Source organism: Brachypodium distachyon, chromosome 1 (genome assembly GCF_000005505.3).
Source record: "Brachypodium distachyon strain Bd21 chromosome 1, Brachypodium_distachyon_v3.0, whole genome shotgun sequence".
In the NCBI taxonomy this organism is placed as follows: Eukaryota; Viridiplantae; Streptophyta; class Magnoliopsida; order Poales; family Poaceae; genus Brachypodium; species Brachypodium distachyon.
This window is the reverse complement of record NC_016131.3, coordinates 59,753,879-59,767,925: the sequence shown is the minus strand read 5'-3', so window position 1 is coordinate 59,767,925 and position 14,047 is coordinate 59,753,879. Positions and strand designations below refer to the sequence as shown.

The 14,047-nt window shown below is 44.1% G+C and overlaps 3 protein-coding genes across 5 annotated transcripts; 2 read left to right on the top strand and 1 right to left on the bottom strand.

Moving 5' to 3' along the window:
• The first annotated feature begins 448 nt into the window (after nucleotides 1–448).
• LOC100836898 (SPX domain-containing protein 5) lies at nucleotides 449–1,751 on the top strand. The gene is made up of 2 exons (XM_003557694.4): nucleotides 449–901; nucleotides 988–1,751. The coding sequence occupies exons 1-2, from the start codon at nucleotides 686–688 to the stop codon at nucleotides 1,516–1,518; spliced, it is 747 nt and encodes a 248-aa protein (XP_003557742.1). The 5' UTR covers nucleotides 449–685; the 3' UTR covers nucleotides 1,519–1,751.
• A 4,780-nt stretch (nucleotides 1,752–6,531) lies between these two features.
• Nucleotides 6,532–10,809, top strand: LOC100836375 (elongation factor 1-delta 2). Of its 3 annotated transcripts, none has more exons than XM_014897655.2 (8): nucleotides 6,532–6,689; nucleotides 7,225–7,331; nucleotides 7,419–7,535; nucleotides 7,619–7,703; nucleotides 7,907–8,045; nucleotides 8,699–8,812; nucleotides 8,913–9,074; nucleotides 10,606–10,809. In XM_014897655.2, coding segments are annotated over exons 2-8 (705 nt in total). In that variant the 5' UTR covers nucleotides 6,532–6,689; nucleotides 7,225–7,245; the 3' UTR covers nucleotides 10,608–10,809. The 3 variants fall into 3 exon arrangements, with proteins under 3 accessions (XP_014753141.1, XP_003557740.1, XP_024313306.1); XM_003557692.4 differs by having other exon boundaries at nucleotides 6,533–6,689; nucleotides 7,907–8,024; XM_024457538.1 differs by lacking the exon at nucleotides 6,532–6,689 and adding an exon at nucleotides 6,750–6,771.
• Nucleotides 10,810–11,869: 1,060 nt separating this feature from the next.
• On the bottom strand, nucleotides 11,870–13,624 carry LOC100823948. The gene is made up of 4 exons (XM_010231833.3): nucleotides 13,225–13,624; nucleotides 12,571–13,128; nucleotides 12,287–12,476; nucleotides 11,870–12,187 (listed from the first exon to the last, which is right to left on the bottom strand). Exons 1-4 carry the CDS (start codon nucleotides 13,228–13,230, stop codon nucleotides 12,168–12,170), a joined length of 774 nt encoding a protein of 257 aa, XP_010230135.2. The 5' UTR covers nucleotides 13,231–13,624; the 3' UTR covers nucleotides 11,870–12,167.
• Nucleotides 13,625–14,047: the final 423 nt, after the last annotated feature.

The following is a 14,047-nucleotide window of genomic DNA, read 5'->3' as shown; positions in this document are numbered from 1 at the left end:
GAGAATGCCTCACTTGTGTGCTGGCGCATCTGGAAAATCAGGAATGATGCCATTTGTAATGGGACTGTCCCTTCCCTCTTTAGATGCAGAAGAACTTTTCGGGTGTTTCACATGGTCAAAGAAAGAGCTATGCGGGGCATGCATGACTGGATTTCATCTTTTCGTTGATTTTCTTTGCTTTTGTTCCTTTTCACTTGTCCTTAACCTCCTTGGTTATGGCGTTGTAATTAACATTTTTATTTTAATAATTTTTTCCCTTAAAAAGAAAGAAAGATGTGCAAGGCACATATGGAAGAGTTGATGGCCTCGGAGGTTGAGGCTCCTAGATAGACGAATGCCAATTTGACGATTTTCTTAAGCGTCAGTGTAAGCGTCTTGCGATTGGACATGGCCTCGCCATCCTCCACGGACCACGGCTCCACCCTTGACTACAAGCATATCATTAGCAGCATATGCCTCCACATATTCGCCCCAAATATCCATTATCCTTTCTCCCCTGCTCCACCCAAGACACTGCTCGGTCGCGCGCTTCAGCAATCAGCATGCTTGACTATATTAGGGCGCGGCTCACTAATTCTCGTTGCGTAGCAGGTAGCGAGCCGGGCAGCTTAATTAGAGCGGAAGATCAGTTGCGCACGCATTAACATTACAATTACCTAGGGGACAGGCCGCCGCCGGGGTGATCATGAAGTTCGGTAAGCGGCTGAAGAAGCAGATCGAGCAGAGCCTACCGGAGTGGCGAGGCCAGTTCCTCTGCTACAAGGAGCTGAAGCGGCGCGTGAACGCCGTTTCCGTTTCCGCCGCTTCCGAGGCCGAATTCGTGGCCCTCCTCGACGCCGAGGTCGACAAGTTCAACGCCTTCTTCCTGGAGCAGGAGGAAGAGTTCATCATCAGGCAGAGGGTACGTTCATCATCTCCAACAACCGATTAATCGAGCGATCTCATTCTTGTTAGTCGTTAATTTGCGCGAGTATTGAGCAAGTGCAGGAGCTGCAGGAGAGGATCGAGAGGGCGTCGGGGGAGGCGGAGATGGGCCGCGTGCGGAGGGAGGTGGTGGACTTCCACGGCGAGATGGTGCTGCTGCTCAACTACAGCAGCATCAACTACACGGGGCTGGCCAAGATCCTCAAGAAGTACGACAAGCGCACCGGCGGCGTCCTCCGGCTTCCCGTCATTGCCGGCGTGCTGCAGCAGCCCTTCTTCACCACGGAGCTCATCTCCAGGCTCGTCAGGGACTGCGAGGCCATCATGGACGCCGTCTTCCCGCTGCCGCCGACCCAGCGCCTGCTAGTGGAAGCCGTCGCTCTCAGGGACACCGAGCAAGAGCAGCAGCAGGAGCAGAGCATCTTCCGCAACACCGTGGCCGCGCTGCTCACCATGCAGGAGCTGCGCAGCGGAAGCTCCACCTACGGCCACTTCTCCCTCCCGCCCATCACCCCATTGCCGGACTCCGAATTGCTGCTCCAGTCCTTCCGGTTCCAGTTCCAGCCGCCGCCTCCATTGATCCCAACCCTGTGACAGTGACGCTATACACGCACACGCGCGCGCTCCAAATTAAGGCATTGGAGATCACAATTCTTTTTTTTTTCTCAACAATGTTGTCTTCTGCTCCGGAAAATATCAGAGGTCTAGTGTAATTGCCTGCCTGTATTACTATGTTTTCTTTCTTTCTTGTATGTTCTTCTCCCAATTTCTGCCTAAATAATGTAATTAGCAAGTGAAATCAATACACATTTGTAATTAAATCTTAACTATGAGTTCCCGTTGCAACAAAACAAGTTGGACTGTAATTGCGAAACTAAATGCAAGATTGGATTCCTGCTATGAGATTTCGCGCTAATAACTGGCCGGCAGCTTGGTACAGATTACAGAACTGGGATTCAATTTCTGGAGTACCAGGAAGAAGGATGGCCAATTGGCCGCTAAAACAGTGACAAGTATTTAGAAACGGAGGGAATAGCATTTAAAATGATCCTGACAAACTGAAAAGGAGTGAGTATGTTTGTCTATTCCGCAGTGCTCCTGCCCGTTCGCTCAAAGTAGACATACCTGATACTAATTTTTCTGAACGAAGGAATTTCACAGGGACGAGGCATCAATTTCACAGAAAAAAGTTCAATTTAATCTCCACATGAACTAGGTGTCTAGTGTTGTAAATAGGACCTAGCAGCATTCTTCAGCCCCCAAAAAATATACGAACATAGAGAAAAACGAGCGCAGCATGTGTATGAACACCTCGACAAAAGACATATATACAGACAACGACAGTACCCCGATGATGAAAACGCTGAACCAAATTGTCCATGTGTACTTTTAAAGTGGTTATACTGTTTCAGATAAGTCAACTCACATTCACAACTCTTTGAGCTCTGCAACTAATGCTTGGTGACAATTACAAATGCAACAAGGACCAATTTTCACCCCCTAAAAAATAAAAACAAACAACCATTTCAGCTGAGTCTACATGTCTGTTGTCTGTGAAGAATTCTTTTGTGAATAATTGTACACTCACTAAGATGATCCTCTTAGGCGAAGGAATATACCGCGGCGAGCAGGATTTGTGGGAACTACAAATGACATCAAGCTCGACATTTATTAAAGATCGAATAACTGGTTTTCATTTTTCAAGCATCCAAGGACTTTTAGATCACATATCAACACTTTGTTCTCTTTTTTCATCAAAGAAAAACACTTTGTTCGCTTTCTTTGTTTGGAAGATGACAAGAATATTCTTTCAGAAGGATATAGCTAGCAGACGTGGATAGGCAGGTAACTGGAAGCATGGGCAAGTTGCTGTTCTAATAATGAACACCGGATATTCCTTCCAAAATGCCAATCTAGCATTCATCCCAGATCAATTCAGTCAAGATCACACAAGGGAAAAGAAAAAAATTTCATATGGAGAAAAGGACTCGTTGGTGTAAACAAATGCCGACTTTTCCTGTCGGTTGTCGACGAGTAAAACTTGGGGAAGCGGCAATATTGATTTCTAGATGATGCCAATCTGAATGGTTCTCGTCTCATTTCTCCAACTCCCTCCCATCCATAATAAGTGTCGGAGATTTAGTACAAAGTTAGTATTAGAGGAATACGTTTTTTTTAATGCTTCAACGTTTCAAGAGAATCGGCACTTGTTAGTAGCACTTTCAAGAGTTCCATCCTTGCTTGAAGATATTTCAGTTAAATTTTTGTGTGATGGTACTGTTTGTTGGTGGTGAACAAAAAGAAAACATGCACCAGTCAATTTGTTTCTGAAAGTCTAGTTTCATTGGTTGGATACTGAACAGCAAGCTCTTGCATTTCGAAAGTTAAAAGATAATATCATCAACAAGTTTTGTGTGCCAATGAATGACCTCTCTCTAGATGACCCAGAAGTCACCATCTATAGTGTAAATAAATGTATAAATGAACTATTTGTATGCAGTTACTGATCGCGTTTCCTCAGAAAGGCAGCACTTGTGCAATCCCGAAATCAGCTTCACCAATTGAATTGAAAAGCTAAAAAAGGTGCTAGATAAGACCTATGTCACCGATAAGGACGCGAGGCGTAGCATATCCTTGTGTATATTCCGATATGCTAACCTTTCTGCTGCGCCTAGACAAATTAAGCAAGGGCGATAGTGCATTATTACCTTAATGCAGAGTTACAGGTGTCCCCATCTTATCGTAATCTCTTGCTTTCGTGGAAAGCACGAGCAGCAAGTCACATCGGACATATGCGGCAAGTATGGCTATAGTACAAGAAAACAGAGTCATCCTTGCTCCACTGGTGTACATGGTGGACACTTGGAAAGCAGGAAAGAGCTTCGGCTGGTCCAGCGGCAGTGGTCTAGGCCAAGGCTCCAAGCTATGTCTACGAACAGACAAAACACATAAACTGGAAAGTGTTTCACAAACTTTGTAGAGTAAATTTCAATGAAGTAAACTTTTCATGGCATTATTAACATAGAACCACACTTAATTTTTTGAGGAACATACGGTAGGCAAAATGCTACTGCAATATATTAAATAAAAAGGTTACAAAATAATTACATGAAAGAAAAAAGAACAGAAGCTATCTAAAATTTTCTATCCATGGCTTGAAAGCAGCCTAGGATTTTCTCTTTGATTTCCATATGAAATGGTTCTCATCAGGTTCTGGTGGACAGAATTGGCCGGAGCAAAATCTGGACAGATATACTGCCAGCATGCCAAAGCAAACGGGCATTGGAAGAAGAGATGCTATCTGATGTCAGGTGTAATGTGATTGCACAACACAGTTGTACGAGGGCGGGTGAAAGGACTTCTGAAGCAACATTGCTCTGGTATTCGGTCTATTAATGAGCAACAGCCAGATGAAGATTTTGTGATTATTTTGACTGCATGATGCCCAGTTCCAATTGAAAGTGGATTGAATCTCAATGTGGTTCATCAGGATCTTGTACATCTGAGCTACCTGATAATCAGATTTGGACCAGGGTTATCTCCAACTGTCATGTTGGCTGTCAAGTTCAGTATTGGCAATCAGGACATTGAGTTCTTGGAATTGATCACATGCTTCCACAAAGAGGGGAAGATGGAAAGAGGGTAGTAGGATCATCAATCTGAATGAGATCAGCCACTGAGATGTCTTGCTGTAGTGCAAAAGAGAAAAGTTGTGGCCACTTGTTAGTCAGATTATCATCATTCCAAGTATCTTTCCAGAACTGAACAATATGACCATTTTTACAGTTGCAGATGGCTGTCCTCTTACAAATCTCTAGAAGTTTGGGATTATCATTCCACCAGAAGGATGCATTCACTTAAGTGCCAGTGGACAGGGAGTGGGGATAATACTGTTCCCATACGGGTTGCACCCATGGAAGATTAGCCTTGTTGAAGAATTTGTGCATGTTCTTCATTAGCAGGGTCTTGTTCTGTAAAACCAGGTTGATAACCCCAAGCCCACCCTCATTTTTGGGCCTACAAACAATTTCCCAGGCAGCCAGTGGAGGATTTTTCTTGGTAAAGTCTTGACCTCTTCAGAGACAGTGTCTTCTACATTTATCATGTTGGTTGATCACTCCTTGAGGAAGGAGGAATGTGCTCATATGGAATGTAGGCAATGAGGACAAAACAGAGTTGACCAGTTGAAGTCTACCATCATAGGAGAGCATGTTGGAGAAGCATGTAAGTCTTTTTTCCACTCTCTTAATCAGAGGCATGAAATCTTGAATCTTAGGTTTAGTAGTACCCAGTGGGAGCCCCAGATAGCTGAATTGGAGAGTGCCAATGTTACATCCTAAAATGTCAGCAAGTTCTTGGGCTCTAGGCTGTTCCATATTAATAGGAATGGGGTTAGACTTCTGAAAATTGACCTTCAGCCCGGTGGACAAGTGAAATTGGTGCAGAATCTCTTTGAGGCTAATAAGCTGGCCTTGATTAGCTTTCATGATGATAAGAGTATCATCAGCATACTGCACCACAATATGTTGGGTGCCAAACGAGCTGTTAGAGATTTGGTTTTGAGTAAATTTCAGAGAACTACAGTTTTGGGGTAGTTGTATCGCTGAACCACACTTATCGCAATACTATTCGCTGAACCACACATTTTGAGACAGTTGTCTCAAGTAACTCAAAATCGGGTGTTTTGGCAGTTTCACATGTTTCCTTACAGGTGGGTCCCACATGTCAGATGCCATGTTGGCATCGACTCAACCCGATAACCCGCGATTAAACCCTCCGCCCCCTTCTCCTTCCTGCAATGCAATCGTAGTTTTCCCCACTTGTAAGAAATTACGTGTGGCATACGACAAGTGGGCCCAGCTGTAAGGAATCACGTGAAACTGCCAAACCACGTGGTTTTGGGCTACTTGAGACAAACTTTCTCAAAATGTGTGGTTCTGCGAGCGGTTTCACGATAAGTGTGGTATAGCGATATGACTGCCCCAAAAAGTGTGGTTCTCTGAAATGTACTCTTTGGTTTTTGCGGACGGAGTTTCTTTAGTAAAATGCTGGACTGTATCTCAAGGCCCATTTGTCCATCCTTCTGGAGAGAACGGCCCACCACCCTAGTTTTGAAAACCGGACCGGACCGACGGTCCGACCGGAAAAAAACCAGAACCGCAGGTCCCAGTGGTCTGTTTAGCGCATTGGACCGGACGCCCAAGCGGACCGGAAGAAACAGGGTGAACCGGCGATTTTGGTGAAAACCGATGAACCGGACGGTTTGGCTCGAACCGCCCCGGTTCACTTGCCGTTTGCCGGATCCCACGCCCGCCCGCCACCACGCCTGGCCACCCCTAGCGCCGGCCTTTGCTCCGGCAGCCGCGCGCCTGGCTGCCCCGCGCCGGTCGCCTCTCGGTCCCCCGCGCCTCCCCGTGCCCACGCCGTCCGCCGCGCGCCTCGCCCCCCGGCTGGGATTTTTTCTGCAGTATTTACTTAAAATAGATTATTTTATATTAAAAACCAGACCGGTCAGATGAACCGACGGTTCGACCAAAAACCCAAACCTAGAACCACGCCGGTTCGATTACCGGTCTGGTTTTCAAAACGACGCCCACCAAGCGGCAGCGACAGGAGAATCCACGGAAAGCTAAATATAACACCGTGCTCTCTCTTAAAAAAAAAAGACACTAAATATAACACCTCAGACTCTGCGGCCGCCGCAATCTCGCTATTCCTCTCCGCCCCGCCATCACCAATTGTCCAATTCACCACCAGTTCACCAGGTACGCTATCGATCTCTGTTTCAGGATTTCTGCAGTCTACGTGCGCGACCCATCTTATCTTCCCCCGTCGTAGATTTCTTCCGTACGGCTGTTGAATCCCTCGTGTGTGGAACCGTGCCGAGATCCATCTCTTGCAAGCAATTATCTCTGGATTAGTTTGAGAGCTAAATTTCATTTGTTCTTGGTAGTGCAGCAAGTTTTTCTTGATATGCCGAGCAGATTTGGTCATGCGTAGTTTTTGGCTCGGTTGGATCTGTTGCTTGTTCTGGAGTTCTTCTTTTAGGGATAATAGCACTTCAATTGAATTGTTCATGTAATTTATCTTGTTGTTATACTCTGCAAGGGCACCGATTAGGCTATCTGTTCGTCTTACTGGTAGTTACAGTCTACCCTGTGCAGATCTCTGTTCATAACATAACTGCTTGCTTAGTTGTTAGTAACTTGACGGATGCTGTGTAGTTGTAGACGGCCACATCAATTATTCTTAGCTATTTCTTGTTAGTTATTTTAATTTATTTATTTTGCATGTCTATAGATCACCTGATACAGAGCCGAGATGGCGGTTGTTTTGTCCAATTTCAACTCTGAGGCAGGCCTCAAAAAGCTTGATGAATACCTCCTCACCCGCAGCTACATCAGTGGGTATGTGTTTTGTGCTTGCTCCTTTGCTAGAGGCTTGGTCTTATTTGTATCGTTGGGCTTATGCTCTCTTAAACTGTTTTCCCTTAGGTACCTTGCTTCAAAAGATGACATGGCTGTGTACACTGCACTTTCATCTGCGCCCAAACCAAGCTATGTCAATGTCACAAGGTGGTATGATCATATCAGTGCTCTCCTAAGGTCCAGGTGTGTGTTTGAGCTAACGTTGATATGTACCATTAGTGATGTTTATCTTGTAAGAGCTAAGTGTACTTTTGCTAAATTTTCAGTGGAGTTACGGCAGTGGGTGAAGGCGTCAAGGTTGAGTCATCTGCTTGTTCTGTGGCTTCAACTTCTGAAGTTGCTGACCAAAAGGTTGCAACAAGTCACTTAACTTATATTTTAGTGGTATTGTTGAATATTCGAGTGTTAATGGCTCAAGGCTAAAAACCTATGCTTGATCAATGGATGATTTCATTCTTGAAATACTGTTTATCATACTTTGAATAAAGCATGGCAACCACTTCGAGAAAAATAGTTATCACTATCTTGTCCTAAGAGCAAACGACAAATTACAGGCACCAGCAGCTGATGATGATGATGATGTCGATCTATTTGGTGAAGAGACTGAAGAGGAGAAGAAAGCAGCAGAAGAACGTGCCGCCGCTGTCAAGGCCTCTACCAAGAAGAAAGAATGTATATCTTTCACCCAACAGGGTATCCTGCTAAATATTATCTTCTGAAATCTTATGAAGTGGAACCTGAAAATCAATAGAGATTTAAATCAAATCTCCACCCTAATGTCATATGAATGTCGACCACAAATTTGCTTGTTTAGCTTTGTGATAAAATGCATAAGTTCTGTTATATGACCTGCCAAGTGTTATGTTCCGAAAGCTTACAAAGTGAAAGCCAGATATTTAATTCAAGTTTGCAGCCTAATGTTATGTGTGTTCAAGTGTATAAGTGGATTGCCTAGTCCTTTCCATCAGATCGGTCTTTTGGTTGCGTTGGCTGGTGCATGAAGCTTAACAATGTGAATGTTGATCTCTTCCAGCAGGAAAATTTGCTTGTTAGCCTTGTAATAAAATGCTTAAGTTTACAAAGTGGGACCTCAAAATCACATATTTAATTCAAGTTTGCAGCCTAATGTCATGTGAACTCAGTCTCGTCCAGCAGGAAAATTTACTTGTTTAGCCTTATAGTAAAATGCACAAGTATTGCATGACCTGAACATTCGATTGCTTATTACTTGGCCTTTATATTTGGTGAACTTCAGTCTCCTTCAGCTGTAGAGCTTGTTATGTCCTTAGTAAATGTTGAAGTTATGCTATACATCATCTGAAAAACTAACTTGGCCCTTGTTATAGCTGGAAAGTCATCAGTTCTCCTAGATGTGAAGCCATGGGATGATGAGACGGACATGAAAAAGCTTGAGGAAACTGTTAGGGGTGTGAAGATGGAAGGCCTGTTATGGGGTGCATGTGAGTTACTCCACTCTTCATTAGTATTATTCCTGTAGAAATCATAGCATGTCTCATATTAATTTTGTTCATATTTAACATGAACTATCATACTTTGCAGCCAAACTTGTTTCAGTTGGATATGGCATCAAGAAGTTGCAAATTATGATGACCATCGTGGATGACCTTGTTTCTGTTGACAATCTCATTGAGGACCATTTCGATGTTGAGCCAGCCAACGAATACATTCAGAGCTGCGATATTGTAGCCTTCAACAAAATCTGTAAGTTGCCTTCAAGATTACTAGCGTTCTTGTTTTGGATTTTCATTTGTTCTTTCAGTTGTTGGTGTAAGCAAAATTCTAGTCCGATGTATTAGATATTAAACGATGGGTTCATAAAATCTGTTCTGGACCAGTTTTCTCGGTGAATGTCGGATAAAACTATTGCGGTGTGGTTGAGCACAGATTATTTTCATATAATCAATAGGCTAGGAACATGCTCAGTTATGTGGCTACGACCAAACAAGGGGATCATTTTGGCTATATGAAGCTACAATTAACAGGTTGTAAAACCACTTGATATGTCTTTTCACTCTTTTAGTACTGGAAAGCTGAAATTACGCATAAGCTGGTTTACTTGAGAACTCTAGCTCATAGTTTACAACACCTGATTAGTGACTTAAGCGGTGAAGCTACTGATACATTAGTTTGCCCGCTTGGCTGGTTCAATGTGGGCCAAAGGTATTATATTTAAAAGAGGACATTTTGGGAATGAAGCTACACTTAACAGGTTGTAGAACCACTGGATATGTAGTTTCACTCTTTAAGTACGTGAAAGCTGAAATTACACATAAGCTGGTTTACTTGAGAATTCTAGCTCATAGTTTAAAAATACCTGACCAGTGGCTGAAGTAGTCAAGCTATTGCTGGCTCGGCTGGTTCCATGTGGACCAAAAATATTATATTTAACTGATTTGCTAGCTAGTTTGGAGGTATTTTACTCCATATGCTTTTAGAAACAGGTAGTAAGTGTGGTACTTGCTGACTTAAAAACAAAAGCAACACAGACTAGTTGGTATTGGGCCTCCTGGGTGCTGATACGGAGGTGCAAAGAAGTTTTGAGTTTGATTCTTACATGCAGCACCACATTTATAACAGTTTTCATATATTTGTTTTTGTCAAAACAAAAACTCCAACCAAACCTCACCAGACAAGGCATATGTTCTGTTTTTTCTGGTCCTACTGCTGATCTGGTCTGATGACTTACAAATTTGCTGATGGTTAAATTTTGTTGGAGACTGATTACTACTGCTGGAACTTAAACAAGTACTCCGTATAATATAGTACGACCCTTTTAGTGACCACAATGTCACTGTTTTTTCAAACTTTTTGCTTGACAGCACATTAAGGACTTTTATGAATATAAGCCCACCAAACCTGTAGTGTTGATGTTTCAAACCGTTACTGGTGGTGGTGGTAGGTGTGTAGTTTCATTATTAATGACCTTGTCATGTTACTGTGTATCCGCTTAGTTTCTCTAGAGAAGGACCTTTTTTGTCCGGCTTTCTTAGACAGATACCTGAACAAAATTGTGTTCATGCCACTGGCGTTCAAGTGCAGATAAGCAAAGATAACCAACCAGATAGCTGCTATGAAATTTCTATGATGGGTATCAACTAAGTTTGATAGGCTGAATACCAGATTATTTACCTTCTATCCCCAAATAAGCCTTTGAGATTTATATAATTTTTTAGTCTTAAGCTCTTCACTCTTGCTGCAAATTTGATAGGCTAACTGTTTTTCCTCTTGGCAGAGAACTGAATCGTGAGAGAAACAAAGTTGAAGGGAGAAGATATAGTTGCTACTATCTGCAATTTTCTCTCCAATTTTTCCAATGTTCACTGTAAGAACTATTTTTACTGTCTTGTAATTTGGAACCTGGCCGCTTTTATGATGTGAAGAAAAGACAGTTTGGTTTGTTGTGACCCTTTGATGTGAGTTTATCCCTTTCATAGCATAGTTATGCTGTTGCTGTGGTCCATAATTTTGATTTTGGAAACCTTTCTGCTGATATATGATGATTATTTGACACCAAGATGTCTTCCATCGCACGCCAGTATGATCTGTAACTCAGATAGTCAGGCCGTTTAGAACAGTTTTGTGTTTAGCCTGCCGCGATAGTAACTCAGTGGACTTGTTGCGTCCAGTATCAAGTAACCAGTCTACAACATTTTGCGAGCAAATCTATAAGCTAAGCCGTATTTCCATGTAGCAGAACATCTGCATAACAGGGAAGTACAAACAAATGCTATGCAACTACGGGCTGCCCAACCGTGTCCATGGCAACATCTTTTCGTCAAAGACTACTGACCTCATGGAAAATGCTACATTTACCATTGTTATTGGTTCTGATTTGCACGTTTACACCGGACGTGTCGAAAGAAACAAAACTCGTTGCCGGAAATGTCAAATGTCACATTATGCGCATACACTTCAGCATAATGTCGTTTTAAATGGACTTCAACCCATCGGCATACGTGGTGCGCTGGTGGCCTCTGGATTGTTGTACACAGGAGCCATTCTGGCCACATTTTGGCCATGGTACAAAGTAAGGTTACATTGGCATTTGACTGGGGCTTCTAGTGCCTCCTTTGCTTTTGTTGAACTTCTCTGCCTATAGAACGGCACGAGCTTTCACAAATGTGCCGGGGACATGAGCGCCAAAGAATGAGGAGATTTTCTCGTGCACATGCGCCGGCCACAGCTTTCCTGTTTCGGCAATGGCACGTCAAAAGCACTGAGGCCGCCGTACTATTTTTCTGCACTTCAGCTATATCTTTATCACTTTTCTTTAAAAAAAATACTCGTGACATGAATTTGTATAATATATTCTTATACAAATTCACCTTACTTGTTTTAAGACAGAGAGAGTAGAAGCTATGTTGTTACCATAGACACGGGCACGTGATGAGCAAGGCCACACAGAAAATGTACTGAATGGGATCCGATTTTTGGTTGCGTACACATTGGCATTGGAAAATGCAAGATGAGTTTTCCCCGGTGCAACCAACTCAGAATTTCCACACAAGCAATGACCTTTCACTATTTCTTTTTCCCAAGAAAACTGGCGCCAGTTCATTAGGACGCCAACAATAATTACAATATTTACATGATTCAAGGAGATCATCAGGTGCAAGAATTTCCGTAAACCCCTTGGGAAGCACTTCAATTCCTGCAGGAGCACGGGAAAGTTACCGGTCTCCAAACGGTGCCGTAGCTTCTAATCATCGTTCATTGGAGCATCATACTTCTCTCGGTGTTCTTCAGAAAGAAATCTCTTTGACCCTTTGTGATGCAAGTTGCTTCCCCCTCCCTTCATATCTCCAGAACGATGACTGTGGACAGATCAAGAAGTCAAGTTAATTTCTGTCCATCCTGAAAACTATGAAATTCCTCTGCATTGGCGAAAATATTATAAATCGTGGACTGCTTACATTCGGAATCTGTTCTGTCCCATCTGCAGCAATCTTCTTCCTTCTCGCCATCGCCATCGCCATCTTCATCACGACAGTGACCGCCTCTTGACTTTCCGTTGAACCTTTTATCCTCCAAGCAATACTTCTTCGCCGCCGTGGCATTGGTCGGCCGGACGTTGATCTTCCTGCCGAGCACCGTCCGGAAAAACTGCCCAACAGAGCACGTTCACATAGAGCGATTTAGAGGCGTAGCCACATGAAACGTGATTATATACAACTGATCAAGCTGGGCGTATGCATACCTTGTCCATCCTTGATTCCACCGGATCCTTCATGCTCGGAGCTGGCGCGAAGCCGCCGTTGCAAACCAACATTTTCCTGAGGAGGAACTTGAAGGAGTTGTTCTTGATGCCGGCACCTTTGTTGTTTCTGTTACTGCCGCTGCAGCTGGCTAGCAGGTCTTTGGCCATGGTCAGGACGATCTTGGTGTCGCCGCCTTCGTCGTCATGCTTCTGCCGCAGTACTCTCCTGTCCACCTCTAGGCTAGACGGGCAGTTGAGGGATCTGTCCAACGGCAGGCTGAGGCTGTCATCGCCTCTGCGGGCACTGGACTTGGACCGGGCGCGTAGGAGGAGCTTCTCCAGGGCGTCCTGGAGCTTCTCCGCCTCCTCGATGGTGAACTCCGGCAGCTGGTCTAACGTCGTCGGCTTGGCGTCCTTCTTCTCCCCGAACGTGCCGATGGAGAGGAGACCGCCCGTCTCCTGGTCCTCTTCAGGGCGCCATTGCTCTTCTGGGACACCAACATCGAATCCTCTGCTCTCCCTTTTCGCACTGAATCTGCTCCGCCCCCAATTGATGATCTGCACGCAGCAAAAACCGTAAGCTACATCGTACTACCGCATCAGTATTTATCTTCGGAGCATTTACAAAGAGAAGGCGCAATTAATCTTACTTACCCCCATGAGTAATGCCCACTTTGAGTGTACCAATCTAGTGCCAAGATTTGGGAAGACAACGGTTGCCAGGGAGCCAATGGGCAGTGGAGATGGCAGGAGGTTAGATTCAGGGCCAAAGTTTTGCAGGCCCCCCTTCCTGAGTTGGTGATTAGTACTAGTGACAGTTCTTTGTTAAGTGGAGAACTATATATAGACTTGGGTCCCGGCTCCGGAAGGATCGATAATTAAATAGCTCAACACTTTCATGCTTGAGCTTGAGCAGTGCTGCCGCGATGTAGACACCCAAGAGCTTAACTGACTACGAAATTGGAAATATTTTTTGTGCTCACTTGAGGACTCTTTGGAAAACGGACTGCAGAAACGCATAAATTGGAAAAACACGGTATCGAAATAGGAAGTAAAATATCAGGACATGTTGATTAGTAGCTTATGTTTTGAGTTGGTATCGAGGCATCACCTAAAAGATGGTCTAACCAAAACAGGCTCCCACGCTACTACAGAAAGGATTACCAGTAACGGTCAAAAAAGTGCATCAGTAATGGTCGGGCCGCCGTTACTAACTTCCTACCAGTAATGACGGGTATCATCAATAACGGAGCGACCGTTACTGATGTACCATCATCAGTAACGGTCTCTGCGACCAATCATCAGTGGCGGGCGGCCCGACCGTTACTGATGATGACCATCATCAGTGACGGTCACGTTTCCGTGCCCGCCCACTGATAAATTTTCAGTAATTAAAAAAATATTAATGTCGGAGCACGGTCTCCGGCACCGGGAATGCCGAGCACCCCCTTTTTGGTTCAGCGGAGGGCGAGGTGAT